The following is a 19,018-nucleotide window of genomic DNA, read 5'->3' as shown; positions in this document are numbered from 1 at the left end:
CTCCTGGGTTATATGCTGAGCATGTCACTTAAAATGACGAGTGCATTGTGGGAAGTGCAGTCGTAGCATGGGTTGGTTTTAGGAAGTGCAGTTTTTGCTGCCCCGCTGCGTTCCAGTGTTCTATTTGCAGATGTTTGTGAGTTGACCGTGTTAGTCGAGGGTGTGTTCCAAAGAAGAATAAACGGCCACAATTCTGCAATCACTGGCATCTTCCCTTCTCCGTCCACTCAAATCCACATCCGAATCGCCTGACAGGCAGCTTTTAATATGAGCAGACGCGAGTCTGAGATTCACGTGTAATTAACCAGGCTTCTTGATTACAATTCGGATAATAACCTGAAGGTAACGCCTGTTTGCATGTTGCTCCATCCTGAACGCTCTACCTGAAATAAATATTTTATCATGATAACTATTTTATGTTTAACTATTAACTTTTTCAAAATACTGTTCTCGGTGTAGCTAATCAATAAACCAATGGGGGGGGAAAAATCATAAAAACACTTAAAGGTAATGATAATTCACCCAGATTTAGCAGTTTGATGATGCATTCGCCTTGAATTTTAAAAAAGCATCGGTATCGGCCTTACTGGCCCTGTATTTACTTCGTATCGGATCGATACCAAATCTTGGAGTATCGCGCACTGCGAACTGGCATCAGCTCGGAGGAAGAAGAAGAAGGGATGCGCGCGCAGGCTGTGGGCGGAACCCTGACGTCAGCGGGCGCTCGTGTTCCTTCTTTTCTTCTTCTTCTTCATCCTCGTTCAAACGTCTGTCTGCCTGACCGGAAGCAGTGGATCAACAATGGCACAGCAGTTCGTGCAGACGAAGATCAAAGGCGACAAAGTGGTGCTGTTCATCAAGCCCACGTGCTCCTACTGCACCATGGCCAGAGAGGTGTTGTCCAAGTACAAGCTGAAGCCGGGACATCTGGAGTTTGTGGACATCAGCGGCCGCAGCGACATGGGCAGCATGCAGGACTACTTCCTGGAGCTGACCGGAGCCCGCACGGTAAACACCGGCGCTCCACCCGGGACGCACTGCACCACACACCGGATTCAAATCACTTCCTTCACATGCACTTGTTTCTAAAGCGCTGGCATTACAGACTCTTTATCCTTTTTTTATTTTTTTATTAGCAAACACTAAATACTTTGACTTTGCTCCTTTATAATTTAGTTATAAAATCAGTGGAAAAGATGCCTGTAGTGTTTTCCATTGTGTAATGTGGCTCGATGACTATTAACGATCATGAGGATTATTGTTATTTTTACTCAGTCATTAGTGTGGGATATTAGAAAAATATACAAATTTATGATGAAAGGCTTAGTCATTATCTGGAAACACATTTATCAGTTGTTAAATCGTTGTGGAAAAACCAAATGCCAAGTCTATATTACGAGAGGTATTTACTATAAAATACCTACTGTGTATTAATCAATACAAGCTGTTTGTCTCTTGAGTATGGTCAGGTTTTTAAGTCATCATTTTGGGGAGCTATAAAAATTGTCAGTTTTTAAATCTAACTCCTAATTGTTCGGTAATGATTATAGACAGGATGTGATGGACTCCAGCCACTGCAACTCAGGAAGAAAGTGGTGTGGAAGATAGATTATGCACAGAGCTACCTGCTCAAAATAATGACATCCAAATAATTAGTACATTTCATTAATTAATGAAATAGAATAGAAATGCTTAGTTAATCCCAGAGGGAACATCTTTAAACACTGAGACATAATGGTGCGATACAAAGAGTTGCTTTGTCATATTTTGCAATGTCACATTCATTCGTTGACCAGAATACCTGATTGTCCAGCTCAGGATCAGGTTACCAAACTGGTTTTCCCATCTTCAGACAAGTGCAGAGTCATAAATGGCTAGAATCCACACGGGACAAATAAAACATTAAAGACCCAAACATTGTTTGTTTTGTTTTTTCCTTTGGGCTGAATTGGTCAAATGTTGATATTTTCACTTGAGCTGCTGCAAAGCCATCTCTGATATCCCAGAAACCCATGCAGCAGGTTTCTGAAGAAGAGGTCAATTTGCAAAACATCCCTAAAGTTTGATCCCTGCAAATTCCAGTTTGTTTGTAAACATATCAACTATGATGATCACTTTGGGAAACTGCGGGTTGGAAATTAGTGGAGATGAGTGATAATGGTCTCGTTTTCATGTGTTGGTTTATTCTCTGTGATAACATTTTATGGGAAGTATAATTTAAAGATTTGTTCTGGTAGAGTAACTTTAACACAGAAAGACAGTTTCGTCCCTTGAGGTGTTTAGAAACCGGCACACCAGAGGGTCTAATCCAGTGATTACATTTCCAGAATTTAAAAGAAGAAGGCACTTACTGTGATTTCTATAAATAAAAAGTGGTGTTTGTAATTGATTTACTGAGGATTGCACTGTTCTAGTAAGAGGCAGAACAAGATGCTGAGACCTGAGTCGGTACAGTACTGTGAGCAGTGTGAGCTGCACGGATCATTAGCATCAAAATCACAGCTGGAGGGTGGATTTGTAAATACATGCTGAAGGCTGCAAAATGCTGCAAATAAGGGGAAAGTATTTTTAGATATTTCACAGTTTTGCACCAGGGGCCATCGTTAGTGATCGCATAATGCAATATAAAGGGTATTGTTTTGTTTGTCTTATCCGCTTGAGGTCAAATTGGAATGTATGTGGCTCTGGATTATGAGATTGACTTTTCTACTCTTTACCAACATGATGAATAGGACTGATCTTTGAAAAGCTCAAAGCGCAAAAGCATTTTTTTTTTTGGAGTCTTATCTGATTTACACAAACATTACAGAGAAACCAAAAGCTGCTGCACACATGCACTGTCTTTCTGTTTGTGTATCAACAACTTATTTTCTATTTGTGTACTTTGATCATCCTTTTGCTTTTAATGCTGCCATTATAGTCAGGTCTCGCTTGCAAAAGATCATTTGATCTCAAGCAACTGCCTGGAAAAATAAAGGTCAAACTCATGCAAAAGCAGGAACTCTCAAAGTGGCTTTCTTTGACATGTGCAAACCCAGACCTAATGCGGGCAGCCTCTGGCCTACCCTGTGATTTCTAGCACCACCTAAGGGCATCCTGCCGCTTCACTAGTTTCACCCACCATGAAATGTGGCGCTGGACATATTCAAATGTGGGATTCTAAATACCGGTACTGTGAATCATCTCCACTCTGACCAAGAGCAAGCAGCAGCCCCTCCTCAAGAGACGGGCTACACACTCTGGCTTGCATCCTCGTAGTTACGTATTCGTACTGCAGCAGGAACATGAGCCCAAACTCTCCTCAAAGCTTTATGTGAATGATTTGAAGCCCAAAGAAAACCCATGACCACTGTCTGATGTGAGGCTTTTTTTTTTCCATCAGCCACATGCCCTCAAACAGTGAATATTTCTGGAGGCTCTGGCTGATGTGAAGGCCAAACATTCCTCACATATCACAGGAAGTGCTTTTGTACATAGCCAGACTGTGCTGGCAAAGGATGACTCATCCGGTTTTGGAGGCTTTAGTGAACACAGCCATCAAAGTGAAAGGACAAAGTTTTTTTTTTTACCTTTCTCTCTGCCTGAGAGTATTTAAAGAAATAAAAAATCACTGTTAATGCACTAGTTGCATCCTCCCTCCCTCCTTCTCTTGTTTCTGACTTGCAGGTCCCACGGGTGTTCATCGGTGAGGAGTGTGTTGGAGGTGGCAGCGATGTGGAGGCCCTGCATAAGAGTGGCAAGCTGGAGCGCATGCTGCAGTCCATTGGAGCGCTGCAGTGATTGGCTGGAGAGCTTCAGGTAAACAACAGAGAGCAGACTCTCTCTTACACACACACACACACACACACCCTACCTCTGTGTGTATCTGTATTCACTGCAGAGCATATAGACTCTATATGCTGTATATTATAGAGCATGATATGTGTTCCCCCTCCTCCCCTTCTCCTGGGAGAGAAAGCGTGACTCCTCATGTCACCCCTTTCCACTGGGGGAAGAAAAAATAAAAACCCATCTGTGATGTAGCTGCATGTTGTGGTCAGTCTCTTTGATCGGTGGCGGTAATGATCGCTGAGAAGATGTTCAGCCGTTGTTTCTATGTGACGTGTTAAAAATTTCACACTCTTTTCTTCTGCTGCTTTTGAAATGGCTGTGATGTCGTCTCCCGCTGCCGTTTTCCAAGTTGACAAATGATTTATTCAAACCAAGTGTCCAGAAAGAAGCATTTTTAGCCCTTATACAGTTTTGCTGTAAAGTATTGTAGTGGTTTTACTGTTCCCCTTCTCTGCAGTACTAAACACAAGCCTCATAGATATATCACATGTAACGCTTCCACACATTCAATCTCATTGCACCTTTGAACACAGTCTGAGTGTCAATGACATAACCCACATGTTGTAGAAACATGATTGTCAGGTTTCTTCACATTATCTTACTGTACTTTGGTTGCGGTGCAGCAGCTGGGACTGCCACGAGGCTGATGTCAAATTACCTGAAGTTGAATCTGTTTTAGCTCTTGGACAAGGAAGCTTTCTGGATAACAGGTGATCAAGGACAAGGGCCTCAAAGAACCGGTTCCAGACTGAGGTGGCACAATGTATACATCACATGAAAAACTGAAATTCTGAATCATGAAAAAAATGCTTTAATGACGCTCCAGCACGCAAAAAAAGAAGCCTGAAAATGAGCGTAAAAGCTTACATGTAGGTGCAATTAATTACCTGTGAGTTTGTGGAGTGGAAAGAGTCAAAGAGGAGGAAATGTGAAGCAGTTCAGACACTGACTGAGTCGACGTTCATTCTAAAACATGTCTTTATTTAAAGTCAGACGGCATGGTATCTACAGTCTGTACAGCGCTGAGCCTGGTGCGAGTGTCTCCACGGCCTGGGTGTGGATGCAGCACTGGGACACGCCTCTGTTTACAGTCTACAGTTTCATCTGCTCTTCACTGCCTTCATCAGTTTGGTTGGGATTCGTAATTTATTTATTTTTTATTTTTATTTTTTTAAATCAGACACAAAGGTTTGAGTGTTGTGCCGCAGAAGCTACGCCAACTGATTTCACACAGTGCCAGATATCTCATGTACACGGTCAAGAATCTGCCACTTCTACAGTAAATACATAGATCTTTGGATAAAAATATGGTTACACCATTTGTTGACCGCTACATTACGATTCTTGGAATCAAAAACTCGTTGAGAATTCACTCTGGGTTTGTTTGTTTTTATTTATTTATTTATTTATTTATTTTTTGATTGTACAAATTAGGCTGATCAGTTACTGTTTGTTGTTTATAACTGATCATTTCTTTTGAGTAAATAGCAGTGAAACATTAGACTGTAAAGTAGTGCAACCCTGTTTTCTGATTTCTCAATGTAAATAAAAACAAAAAACAAAACAAAAATACATGTTCACATACATCATAGGTTACAAAAATAATTGCAGCACCAATAAATCATAATCTTATTATGATTGAAAACAACTTCTCCAAAAAAAAAAAAAAACTGATCGGATAGAAATAATTGTGTGTCCACTCAGACACACACACGCGCACACACACATTCACGCACACACACTCTGTCTGAAAGCCCCCCGCCTTATTGCAAACCCACAAAAACCTTCTGCATGACTCCATGTCAACCCACACAAAAAAAGCTTTTTGTGATTCCTCCTCTGGATTCAGTTACAGAGCACGGGATCTTGGTACAGGCTTGAAGTTATTTTTTTTTATTGAGGCTTTCATTGTAAGTCATGATATCTTGTATTTCACTGTGACGTGGCCTCGTTTGACCCCAACTGCGACCTGAATGAAGTCCATCCTGCGAAACTATCCGGGCTCTAAGATTCTCACAGACGTTGCATTATAAATGTGAAAGAATCTAATAAAAGAATTTTAATTAAGTTGGTCCTGCTCATATTCTAAACGGTCTCGATATATTACAGATGAATGGGTATGCCGGTGGTCTCGACTGTGTTATCAGTTGCCTTTTTTGAGGGGGTTGACGATCGCTTTGCTAGAATGTTTGAGCTACTGAGAGGTTAGATTCTGTTAAGCTTTACAGTTCAGACTAAAATGTAATTCATACACATGCCAAATTATGATTTGTAGTCATTTTTGCAGTCTCGGACATCATGACATAAACAATGTGACAAATGCAGGTCAGATTGTACCAGATATGTCTCATGTATATGGATTTCTTTCTTTCTTTTAATCAAGTCCTTTATTTTCTTTAATAAAAAAAAAAAAAAGATTCCTTCTGATCACATTTCGCTGCCGTCACAGCGCTCAAGTGGCTCTAACACAACTAAGGCAGGATACACACTTGTAGACAGGTCCAGACCAAAATAGAAAACGACCCCATGTAATCTTGTTTGCGTCACACTGACATTTAAATATACTAGATAAGATGTAAACTAAATCTTAAATTCCAACAAAAGGCTTTGTGTAGGCTGGGATTATCAACTGAAAACGTCTCAAAAGCCAATCGGATACACCGGGGCCAAGAACTGCACCGTTATTCATGTCAGTCACGGTGAACTTTGAGGCCGCCGCACCGCTAAAGTCCTTCACGCTCTGTTTGGTCCGCTCACAGCTCTTTGGTCAGTGCAGTGTTCAGACCTTAACTGAACTGCAGAGTAGGTTCAGGCACGTGCTCCAGAAGTGGACTCTGTCCAGTTGTTTGAGCCGCTTGTTGCAGCATTTCCACTTCCACAAACTGACCCCGTCAATCAGACCAAATATAACAAGGCTGAGCAGATTTGACGTCTTTGAGGATGACGCTCATCTTGGTTTTGTTGTTTTACACCGACTCGCCTATTTCTGTTTTTGACCATCTGGCTCCATGCTTTATTACTTTCAAAATAATATTTTTGTCCAGTTGTCACCAAGACCAGCCTTGTTAAGTCTCTATTGGACTGGACAATCACTTAAAGTCTGTTTTGGTAAATCTGATTACCACTCCTGACTTCAGCTGCATTAATAACAACCCAAACTGTTCCTATAGAAACACGACTCAGCCTGTGGTTTCAGCATTTAACAAATTCTAGATTTTTACAGCAGCTGTGTTGAGTCTTGGTCCTGAAGGTCCACTACCCTGCATGTTCTATGTGTTCCAGCTCGAACACGCAGGTCTGCAGAGAGAAAAGGTGTCGGTACCACGAGACACATAAAATATGCAGGACAGTGGTTTGGATTGAAGCATTTTCCAATAATCATCCATGGTATTCCCATGACTTGTCACTTGTTTATGTCATTTCCAGCCAGATTAAACTTTCTGCTACACAAAAAAAACAAAAAACGTCTCCAAATCAGAATTTTGTGTGTGTGTATGAATGACTTTGCTGTGTGTCCAAGTGTTCACAGTCTTTAGAGCCAACAGGATACAAATGTTTTGTGAGCAAGGATGGGTTTAATCAATGTGGGATCAGTTCTGCAGAGGGTACACAGACCTTGCCAGGAGTCAAAGTAGAGAAGAAAGGCCTTCAGTGCTGTAGTTTTATCCTGCTTCTGCCACCCGAAGTCACATTTCAGCCTGAACCAGGCCACACGCCATGCCGGGTCGTTTCCCACCTGATCCACGCGGTCGCAAACGGTGCCGTTTTGCTTTCACCTCCATCGCGCCGTTTCGAAACTAAATCCGTCACAGAGCCTGTGGTCATTTGCTGGACAGCCGTTTTAAAATCATACAGCGTTTCAAGGATTGTTCATTTTGTATTGCCCATGATGAGATAGTCATTATGGAAAGGACGCGCCAGTCAATCCCTGCGTGAGATGCGTGTCGATGACACGGGTCCCATTCGTTAAGGAGTTCAGCAACGTGCTCCTCGGCAGCGCCGGGCCTCACAGGCGGCTTTTCATCCTGCAGGATAAGTAGAAAAAGATATTTTTTCTATGTCTCACATGTGGATGACCACCCCCTTTTGTCGTTTTTCTCTCCTTGGACTCCTTCCTCGTCTCTCTCTCCATCTTCTGCAGGGATTTGGCGTCCAGATGTGGTCACATGACTATGCAGCGGGACTTGCGGAGTTTGCGCCGTCGCTGCTGGTACTCGCTGAGCTCCTGCAGGTAGCCTCTGGACGGCCAGCGTAGCCTCTCCACCTGCTCACGTTCCTCATCTACAACGCACATAATCAGGGCATTTATCCTCTAATATGCTGCAAACGACTACAAGAGGTTTTGCCGATCTTAAAAAAAAAAAATCTGCAAGGTTTCCTGTACTTTGCTTTGCCCTTGCAGACAAATGTGTGATCGTTTCTTGGCTTGTTGCTGTAAATGTAGCCAAGAAAGCTGAAATGTCTTGTTTCTACCAAAAGGCAACTGAGGACCAGTGGCACTCAGTTGAGTTATTTGGCTTTTGCTTGTGCAATTCACCTCCCGTCCAGAAATCAAACCATATTAAGACCTAAAGCAACATCAGTGTGTATTCTCCCTTTTGACTTGTGCAATGTCTGCTCAAACCTCCTTTTGAGATTCGCTCGTGAAAGTAAGCTTTGGACGATGTTGGAATTCTGAAGTGAAGTGAAATCTGTTTTTATGTGACTGTAAAAGGAGCAACATAAAACTGTTCCTCTGGTCTTAAAGGGACCTACACACTGATGTCGCACCAGGTCTTTGTGGCTTGAATACAATTTTCTGTATTTGACCGACAATGATAATAAAATATGCTTCTGCTATAAAACACTGCTGTTAATTTGTGCGAAAAGCCTGCAGCATTTGCTGGTAAAGCTCATCAAAGAACAAGATAAAAGGAGACATTATTCTGAGGAATGGACAACCTGCCATGTTTCTCATGCATGGCAGCACATAGAGGGTGTTACAAGAATATCCGAGTACACAGAATGTGAAGTATTCTACATATTTAAGAGCCCCTTTCACACAGGCATAATGAACAGAGCCAGGCTACGGCCATTTTCTTTGCAGACTTTCCACTGCAGAGATGTGTGGGGAGACATGCGCACATCGTTTTTTGTATTTTGCCACACGTGTACATATTTAAGCTGTTCCTCTGTCGTGACCTCCACTTCCACAACTAACCATGTGACCTGGGGCTAATAAAGCATTATCATGGGCATTGTGTTATTACAACTAACTGCTGGGCACAACAATGACTCGCAGGTATTTTACATCTGAGATGTAAAATTACATCTGATATGTAATGTATTTTACATCTGAGATGTAAAATACATTAAAAGTCTGCCATTCAGCTCTTAACATCTTAACATCCAGCCATTTCTAACACTTTCCAATCCAGAGGAGCAGTAGTTGATCTCACCTCACTGTGCAGACGGGTTACACCGGAGGCCAACAACCACTGCAGGAAAAAGGCCTAAATTGGATTCCTTTGAGCTTTATCTGATCTGCAGCCCGAACAACACAAAACAGCCCCCCCCCCTGCAAAACTGAGCTGCAGGCCCGTTTCACCTGTGGTCCCAAATCAGAAGGTTATTTGATATTTTTCAGTGACCTCAGTCTGAACAGTAATGCCACCTGTCGTCCAGATTTTTATTGAATTGAGAAGCAGGAGGACACTGGATGCTCCGTCACGTATCCTGTGTTCAAAGGTAGCAGCCACAACGTCACAAAAAGTTGAACATTTCTGTCTTTATTCTTTTTCTTCTCAATTTTGTTGGCTCCAATTACACAAAAAATGTATCTTTTTTTGCAGGCCATTTCAGGGCCGTCAACTGTTTACACTGCAGTCGGATGGCAGGAGTATTAAATTTTAACATAAACAATAGGGAAAATTGGATGAAACTCAACATTAAAATTGAGCATAAACCGTTAACCTCAAATACATCATGTTTTTTGATGTATCATGTTACATGATCGCAACAAACCAAATCCGCTTAACTTGAATCCGGGATCTTCTGACTGAAGTAAGAGCATGAACCACTCCTCCACTGTGTGTGCAAACCGACTTTTGATTAATCCAATTACAAGTTGTGAAGGAAGTGTAACCGTGTTGTTAATCATTTTAGTGTACTATATTTTGAGCCCAACATGATTGTTTTACTAGTTTTTGACTTCATAAATCATGTGACAGTTGTTTAATTATGAAGATGAATAATGTGTAGAAATCCGGAAACGTCAAACTGTTAACAAGGAAATCCACAAACTGGCTTTTTGTTAAAAAAACAAACAAAAAAAAAAAACATCAATCATGCAGTGGACCATGTGACATTTCTGTGTTGGATAAAGAGTTCAAACTGACCTGAAAGCTCCAGGAAATCTGGTTTATGACTGAAGATCAGGTAGTTGTTGGCGATGAAGTGGAGGAGCCAGACGTACAGCTGCTCTGCATTGTGGCACTGAGAATCGATGGAAAAAGAGACGCTGTAAATAATGAGCGCCTTAAGAATTTATGATGACTTTTATTACAGTTAGAGCCATAAAAACTCGGGGCACTGACTCTATTTTCAACGTTTCGTGGTCTGTATACCATCACCACAACGAGCAGCCAGTTGTCTAATTACTGTAGTTTGTGCTTCTTAAATGAGTTCACGTCGAGGAATTAAAGAAGTCTGCACTGCAGATTTGTGAATCATCTGTAAATATGGTGTCAATGTCCAAATATTTATGGATGTGCTCCAAAATAAAGGGGAATCTGCTACTTTAAAGATGAATCGTTCGAAAGAAGAAAAAAAAAACAATGACACCAAATTGAAGAAACTGATTGCGGCCAGATTTGTTGAGTACTAACATATCCCCGAGATGTCCCAGTATAATGCAGGATGCAACGTGTTCAGGTTTCCCCTCCTGTACTCACACATGCACTAACATTTGCAACTGACCTTTGCTCTGCGGAGGAGACGGACCACGCTGATGCCGGTCGACGCCAGCTCTCTACTGGGCATGCTCTGAAGGTAAGCGCACACACAGACCTCACACAGGTGCTGCAGTCGTTTCACCTGGTACATCTCCGCACACACCAGCACGGCCATGGCCTGCAGCACACTGGCTGGACACACCAAACACACAAAGACCGGGCTCATATACTGCCAGTGAGTCGAAAAACAATTCAAATGCTTTCTTCTTGTTGAATGATGATGATAAATTCTACTCTTACTCAGATTTGATGTGTTTATTTAAATAATAAACATTTTTTATAGACCGGTGAAGTGTATTGTGATCTGCAATAAAACAAATTCAGATATCATCCAGACTGAAGTTTTCCCACAAGCAGGTGCCATAAATCATATTTATGAAAATAACACGATGATCAAAGTTATAAACATCTCGGCAGCGTGTGTTCAGAGAAAATAAGAATTTGCAGCTCTCAAGTCAAAACGGGTGTATCACATCACGGTCTAAAAAGCCTCCAACAGATTCTGCACACTGATTACTTGACAGCAGTCAATTTCTTTTAAATATTCCTGTGTGCCGGGGAGCAGAATTTACAAATCCATCATGTAACAGAAAAGATAATCTAAGGAGGTTGATATTAGGTCTTAACATGATAAAGCTTCCAAGGGTCCAAAAAGCAAAGCATCAGGTGTGAATAATGGCAAGAAAATTCACCAGTTCATCAGCAATCAATGATTTTCTTTGGTGTGTTTGGGCTTTTAGTTCAGTTATCTCTCCATATTTGTCAAATAATGTGTAAATATATTTCACTTCAAATCTTTTTGTCGTGTCAAGTTGTGGTTGAGTCACTGTGTTCACTAACAAAGAGACTCTTGTGCGCATTAAACTTTTGCCTCCTCTCCACCAGCAGCAACGACTTGGAACAAAGTATTGCTGGAAAATGGCAAAACTCAACTAAAGAATTTAATAGTCGGCATTTATTTTTCCTTTATTTGATGGAGAAAAAAAGCTGTTGTTGTTCATGTTCCATATTCATGACCGATAAAAGAGTTTAAGTGCCTTTAAAATGCTGCTGCTTTGTAGTGTCAGACCGTGGCTGGAAAAAATAACTACTCATATTAGGTTTAAACACGTGTTGTTTGTGAGCTGCCTATAATTATGGGTCGGTCATAATGGGCTCAACAGAGTTGGACACTGTTAGGTGTACACATAAAAAAAATAAAAAATTGGAGTCGCACTGTCAATATAAACACAGTATGTTTTATGAAGATGGCAGAATGTATACACAATGTCTCAAGATTTTTGGAATCATGGTTGAACGTCACCGCAGACATAATCTATGTACTACGTCTATATTACCCGTTACATGCAACATACGAGCGGAGGTTCTTGACGCCCCGGGGAAAGCTTCCACGTGATCATCAGATAAGTACAATCTCAACCAGATGTGATCACAGATGAAGCTCAATAGTCGAGTCATTTGAAATATTTACCCGCTGCTCTTCTGATGCCGTCGAATGACATGCTTGCGTGCAATAAACGTCAGAAACTACTGTCGGCCCTATTATGTAATGTCAAAGTGTCAAATCATATTAGCCCAAATGCAACCTGAGTCGTTGGCCCAGCGCCCACACCGACTGCCTGCATGCTGCTGCACCACCAGCTGAGCAGCAGCGGTACACATTTAGCTTTTTTTTTGACTGCACAATTGCACAAACGAGCCATAACTATGTATTCCAGCCTCTCACTCTGACCCTCATTGACTATAGCAGATCTATTTATTTCGGCTTCTCAGAATGAGACGCCCTGATCGCGCTCCTCCTTTGATTGCGCGCCCTTCGTTTTGGTTGCTGCTGATGGAGTCACCTTGCGTTGACCTTGAGTGCTTACATAACGACAGGGTGGCTGCAGCCTCCCAAGCTGTTTCACGCCTTTAATTTCCTGTTTGCCGTGACTCAACCTGAAGCTGTAACTCTGAGAACAGCTTCATCCTACCTGCGCCTGAGCCGGATCTTCAGTATTGCTTGTAGACGTTTTTCCCATTATTATTTCATCACAAAGATCTTGTGGCACGAACATAATGAGATTGTCAACTGCGAGGGAGCTGCTTATTCTGAGGTGATCGTTCTGAAGCTTTGCATTGTCTATTCAGCCGCTTTGTTATATAACAAAGCGGCAGAAGAGTCACTGTTTTGAGCAACTAATTCTGCAACTCTACATTACAGAAATTATAAGTATTATTTATAATTTGTGAACATAACATTGTTTTGTTCTCTGGATCTGTAATGTTCAGAAGTTAAAAGGCACGTCAGTCAGAACATTTTCATGGCTGTCACAAAACAACAAGCACAGGAAGCTGATTTAGACACTAAACAAATGTGCAATTCAAAGCTGCTTTAAGCAATTTTACTAGTTGGAAGCAGTAAAAAAACCTACAACAAGAAAGCCTTTAAGATATTTCAGCTTATTCAGTCGTGTTGGCTCACATTGAAATTGTGATCATTACAGAGAAAAATACTTTTTGCTTGTATATGAATGTTATCAGTGTTTAAGAGACGAACAAAAACATGCGAAAATCTGCCGACCGGTTGTTTGATTATTCTAAAAATGAGGTTCTTGATTGGAATCAGTTCTAAAAATTCTTCTCCATGCAACCTCGAGTTTGTAAAAGCAGCTCACATGACTGACGGTTTCACGCTTGTAATGTACTGTCGCTCACGCCATCACCAGAGAGAATTATCAGGACTAATTACTTTGAAATTGTTGCACGCAATGTGTCAGATAGTGACAGCAAAGCAGCAACAGCGTCTCTGGGACGGTGATTTGGCTCTATTAAAACCAGATGATGCGGTGATGCCACGGGTTGATTTTTGTCATCGCTAAATCTAATTTAATTTTAATCTCGGTGCTGTTCTCCCGGCGCCTCCTGAGACCGACACTGGCAGCATGTCGCAGTCACACAGATGGTTGATGCAACTTGTCGTCTGTGCTTTTGTTTTGTGAAGCCATGAGGAAAACACTGATGTACTCCTCTGAAGGGCTTTTTTCGATTTGGAGACCGGAGCTTCCGCCATACATTAAGATTACATGAAAGGTTCATTGTGCTTTTGTAAACGAGTGTCATTGTGTGAATCACACATCCCCTGAGCATGAACTCACGATCCCTGAAACAGATGTGTACGCCGGAAACAAATGTAAGGTAAAACTATTCATTCATTCATGAAATCACACATTGTTGAACAGCTGATAATACTGTCAGTGGTATGAAGACATTCAAACATTCTGGATATACACGCGTTCATTTTTACATGAAAACTCTGCTGCGCTTGGTTTTTACTAAATGTTTGATACAAACTGCAGATTTAATAATAAGCTGTTTTGTTTTGTTTTTAAGTTTGAAAAAGTCACATTGACTTATATAAAGCGCATCTGGCTTTACACATTTTAAATAGAATTTTCCACATTCAGCGCTATCAAAACATGTTTTAAAATATTCCCTCTATACAAAAGTAGCTTTTGAAGCACGCAGTTCTCTGAAAGAAAGACAAATACTGAACGTGAGCTTTGCCAAATCAAACGGGGCTCACTGAAACAAAAAGCTGAGCACAGCTCCTCTCACAGACAGAGGAAATGTGGCTTTTGATGGTTTTGGGATTTTAATTATTTTTATTGAATGTTGTTCCACAGTGTCACATTATAGCGTTTCTAATGAAGCGAGGCTGAGTGCTCCTCTGCGTGCAGTGAACTCACCAGGGCAACAGGAGTCAGTGTAGAGGTACTCCAGGAAGGACAGGAAAGTGTCTGAGGAGACTCCGTGGATGGGCACCACTCGACTCCGGGCCTCGGCGTACTTCCCGCTGAACATGGCTGCCATGACGTCACAACGGGCCACCAGCACGGCTCGGTGGGCCGGCAACACGCTCCCTGAATCAGAGGCCGGCACAAAACGAATCCCTGAACTTGTTGTAATCCATCATGTAATGTCGGCATCAAAATAAATACCCAATAGGAAGAGAGAACAACATTAAATCATGTTTAACTTTCCTCAATTAGACGTTTCTAATATCACTAACGTGCTTTTTGGCGTCATCACAAATTTGCAGCGTTCAAGGTTAATTCAATCTGTCTTTGGGCACAAGTCTTGATGTTTTGTTTATTGATGTAGTTAATAATGTATTTAATCTTTGAAGTTTTATGTTTTATATACTCTTGATTTCTTTATGTATTCAATATTCCGTGGTGTAGAAGATGGATGCATGGATTTCTTCAAATATTTTTTTGTAGATTAAGTTAATGTGGGATTTATTTTGTTATTTTTAGCCTGCATTAGTTTATTTTTATGTATTGTGCATTCTCTTGATCTACAATAACAATGTATCTGTTATTTTGAACCCTGAGCTTCTATCCTTGTACTCAGAGTTTTTACCTACTATTTTGTTTTGATATTTTCATCTACTATTCCAGCTTTCCCCAGACACAAATAGGGTTGCGATCGTGTTTTCCCGTGTGTGTCTATGTGTGCATTTTGAGTTTTTGTGCATTTGATGGTGTGGGTGTTTGATTGTGTGGCTCAGTTGTATTATTCAGGGTAAACCACTGTGTATTTCCTCCTTGTCGTATGTAAAAACTACGATAGGAACAAAGTTTGTTTGATATTTGATTGTTGGCTGCATGACAATAACCACTAAGTGCCATTAAGGGACATTATTAAATATTAATAACTGTTCATATCAAAACAAATCTCTACATTTTCCTTTAATGACCTCCAGGAGTTTAACTCACAGATCAGGAGGTGCAAGGACAAGAGATGAGATAAGTATTGATTTGAAGATGCTTGGGGCATTGCCCCTACATTGCTCACCATGATAGAGAATTGCTAAATTCAGGTCATAGTTGAGCTTCTGTCAAGATGAAACATTGCCGTCAGGAGGGGAACGCTCGGCTTCGTTTGGACCGCTCCATTCTATTTTGCCTTGAAATGGGTGACTGGCCCTGGGTGGGACTGAGATCATAACTCAATCACAGCGAATAAAATGTGACCTTCCTCTGGTGTGTGATGCTGCGTGCAGAGTAAACGTGCGTAGATCAAATGGATCGACTCAAACCCACCTTGCACCATGAAGATGACATCAGAGTAAAGAGGAGAATTGAAGAGGTTGACAAGAGTCTGGGGACAGAGCTGAGCTGCACGTGCACTCGGCGTGTCCCTGGGGCCCTGCGCGTTCACGCACACACACACACACACACACACACACACACACACACACACACACACACACACACACACACACACACACACACACACACACACACACACAGAAAGCCAAGGAGAAAGCCGACACACCCCGACAGTTAACATTCCTCTGCTGTCTGTCAGGTAACGGTTACAAACACAATTGTCATTCAGTGCATCTCTCCCACTTCCCTCGTCGAATACAAAACGCCTCTCTGCAAGTCTTGCTTAATGTTTCCCAAACAAACTTGAAGTGCAATCCCAAAAAGGAGAAGGCCGACCTGGCAAACCACTGAGAGCAGAGGGGAAACCAGACGGCCGTCCAGTCTATTATCAACTCATTCGTGCTCAATTTAGGCTCTTTAAGGATAAGCACAATGCAATCTACGTGTCTTCAGTATTCGGTGCAGCATGAATTGCAGCTGTGGACTAAGAAAGGCTGTCGGCGTGCAGAGTTTTTCTGTGCGCACACAGGGTTTTCTAAAGCCCACAAATGAGCGTCGTCACATTCTCTCATTACCATCACCTGACCTTTCTCAGTCAACTGAAGCAAGAAGAAGTCCATATTCTCAGGTCGCGCAGCTGCAGAGAGAGCGTTCGACACACACAACACACTTCAGTGGGAAACAGCCCACAAATTGAGCCTCTTTTGATCTTGTGAATCGATGCAAAAAACTTATGGAGAGAGCCAATTTCAGCCGCTCTCACAGGGAGTCACACAACCCGGAGGTGTCTGCAGAGGATGGAATCGAATCGTGACAGGACATTAGGGTGTCTCATCGCGTTACAGTGAGCCTGTCATCTCAACATGTCGGCTCCCCTCAACACAGCCGCAGGTACGAAACCGAGTTCTATCCAGACGGGCTGGTGGACCATACATGGTGCCAAGAGCTTGTCAGACACGGCCACGTCACATCTACTGATCCTTCTCTAAATGTTTAGAGTCTGCTGCCTATTATAGGGAGCCACCTCGCGTTCTCCCAACAGACGCAATACATTACATATGTCACACTGTAGTTTTCAACAGTGCATTGATGCTCATGGCTGGGAGTGTGCTCTTGCTCCTTGGAGAGGCTCCCTTATTTATTTTGTGCTCATTCTCACAGTATCTGTGAAGTGATTACAGAGAGTAATTATGTAAACATGCTAATTATAGCCACATTATTAAGGCACTGTTCCTAAACGAGGTCTAGCTAATTAAGACACTCTTAGTCTCCAAATACAAAAACATGTGTTTATGCATTCAAACAGCAGTTTAGAGGCTGTCTGTGTTTAACCTCTTTTTTTTTTAAGGGAGGGCTTCATACGTGTATATTTCATTTACAAACATAATAACATTTCTCAGATTTGACCGAGCTAATAAAGGGGCACACAGGACAATTTGTACACCGCACCTTGTCTCTGCCGATGAGAGTTCGTATGCGCTCCATGAGCTGAGCCACGGCCAGCGAATTCTTCAGCTTCTCTTCCAGGGCCTCCTGGAGGTGATCCCACTCCCACGCTCCTAAAAAAACATCCACAAACACTCTGATGCTATGGATTCACAACAGTTTACACACACGAGCAAACTCCTCGAGCAGGCATTGTATTCTAACCACCCACATACATACACGAACACTTGGATCCTGTTTTGGTCCAAGTTGTCTTGTTTGAAATGTTTCTCGGTTTACGTAACGTACAGTGGCTAACGGGTGGGATACTTTCACATCTTGGCAAATCGTGATAATGTTAAACAAATAAGAGAGTTATGATTTGATGTTACACAAATCATAACTAGTATTGCCATTGTGTGTTACGTTTGAGTCTCCCTCAGATATTCAGCATCAAACATTCGACAGTAACGCAGTCAATGCAACCTTCAGTATAGTAATCAATCGTTTCTGTCAAAAAAGAATGAGCTGGGGTTGATATGCAGCCGATTGACAACAGGAAAACTTTTTTTTCCCCTACACCCTTTATGGTTTGCAGAGGTGGCAAGGAACAAAATATTCGTAATTTGTTAGTGTACTTACGAGATCACAACTTTTTAATGTTACTCTTAAGCACAAATATCTACTTCTTTTGTGTTTTCATTGTTTTAACCTCCATCATGACGAGTCAGGTGCATTGAAAAGATCAGAGCAGCTGACGGCCACAGTTAAGAACAATGTAGCTGCAGAAAGTCATGAATTTAAGTGTGATGAAGTTAATATCAGTCATATCTGAATGCTAAGACTTCCTCTATGGATTCATAGTGTTTTAGATAAAGTCGAGTCAGGTTATTACCAGTTTTTTCAAGCTTGAAGACTCGTTTTTAAGTTATGCTGAATCAAATTGAATTGAGTTGAATTATCATTGACCAACATTTATATTGTTGGTCTGTACATGCATATGAGCACCAGCCCCTTAAAAAAGCCACCGTGGGTCAAATAAAGTTCACTTTTCTACCTTTATACTCTAGAACATTTCAGAACCTGTATATTTGCAAGGGTTTTTTACACAACTATCTGTTTCTACTTCATTAAAGAATCGGAGAACATTTATTAACGGACAATCTGTCAATGTTCCATTGTTTGACATTGTATAACGTTAGAAATATAGAACCATTTTACTTACAGAAGTGGAAATATGATGCCTCTTCTCTTTGTGAAAACAAAGACTCTACCACTCCAACAGAAGTGAAATGAACACAGCGGCGGTAACAACTAACATGCTCATTATCACGGAGATTAGCATGTTGACATAAATTAAATAAAGACTGCAGCGGAATGTGCTCATAATCACTTTGATTGTTCAAGTTGTACCGACCAAGCCGGATAATGAATATCAGTGAGAAAGATTTATAAAAGACACAAAAGTGTCATGTCTACTTTTCAGAAACTTCGACACATTGGTCAAACATATTGCAACTTTCAGTCAACCATTGATGTGACATCCTTCGTCGCGCACCACTCCTATCAGTCTCTGTTAGTTATTAACACTTTGTTAGTCTGTTATTCTACCCA

At 41.5% G+C, this 19,018-nt stretch overlaps 2 protein-coding genes across 2 annotated transcripts in view; one reads left to right on the top strand and one right to left on the bottom strand.

The window, feature by feature from the left end:
- Positions 1-743: 743 nt before the first annotated feature.
- On the top strand, positions 744-8,110 carry glrx (glutaredoxin (thioltransferase)). Its single transcript, XM_080494910.1, has 3 exons — positions 744-1,008; positions 3,667-3,798; positions 7,973-8,110. The coding sequence occupies exons 1-2, from the start codon at positions 802-804 to the stop codon at positions 3,778-3,780; spliced, it is 321 nt and encodes a 106-aa protein (XP_080351036.1). The 5' UTR covers positions 744-801; the 3' UTR covers positions 3,781-3,798; positions 7,973-8,110.
- Positions 7,973-19,018, bottom strand: part of rhobtb3 (Rho related BTB domain containing 3) — a 25,767-nt gene continuing 14,721 nt past the window's right edge. The window contains exons 8-13 of the mRNA XM_080494909.1: positions 17,429-17,538; positions 15,911-16,016; positions 14,552-14,725; positions 10,789-10,955; positions 10,209-10,305; positions 7,973-8,112 (exon numbers count right to left, since the gene is read on the bottom strand). Of these exons, the coding sequence (XP_080351035.1) occupies positions 7,994-8,112; positions 10,209-10,305; positions 10,789-10,955; positions 14,552-14,725; positions 15,911-16,016; positions 17,429-17,538 (773 nt within the window). The 3' untranslated portion in view covers positions 7,973-7,993. The remainder of the gene's footprint in view (positions 8,113-10,208; positions 10,306-10,788; positions 10,956-14,551; positions 14,726-15,910; positions 16,017-17,428; positions 17,539-19,018) is intronic.

This window comes from Blennius ocellaris (assembly GCF_963422515.1).
Source record: "Blennius ocellaris genome assembly, chromosome: 4".
NCBI lineage: Eukaryota > Metazoa > Chordata > Actinopteri > Blenniiformes > Blenniidae > Blennius > Blennius ocellaris.
Note: the sequence above shows the minus strand (reverse complement) of the source record. Positions and strands in the feature narration are given on the sequence as shown.

Excerpts from the sequence above, each read along its gene's own strand:
- glrx (XM_080494910.1), top strand. The coding sequence starts at position 802 with ATGGCACAGCAGTTCGTGCAGACGAAGATCAAAGGCGACAAAGTGGTG. Across the intron at positions 1,009-3,666 it reads AGCTGACCGGAGCCCGCACG|GTCCCACGGGTGTTCATCGG; the intron begins GTAAACACCGGC and ends TCTGACTTGCAG.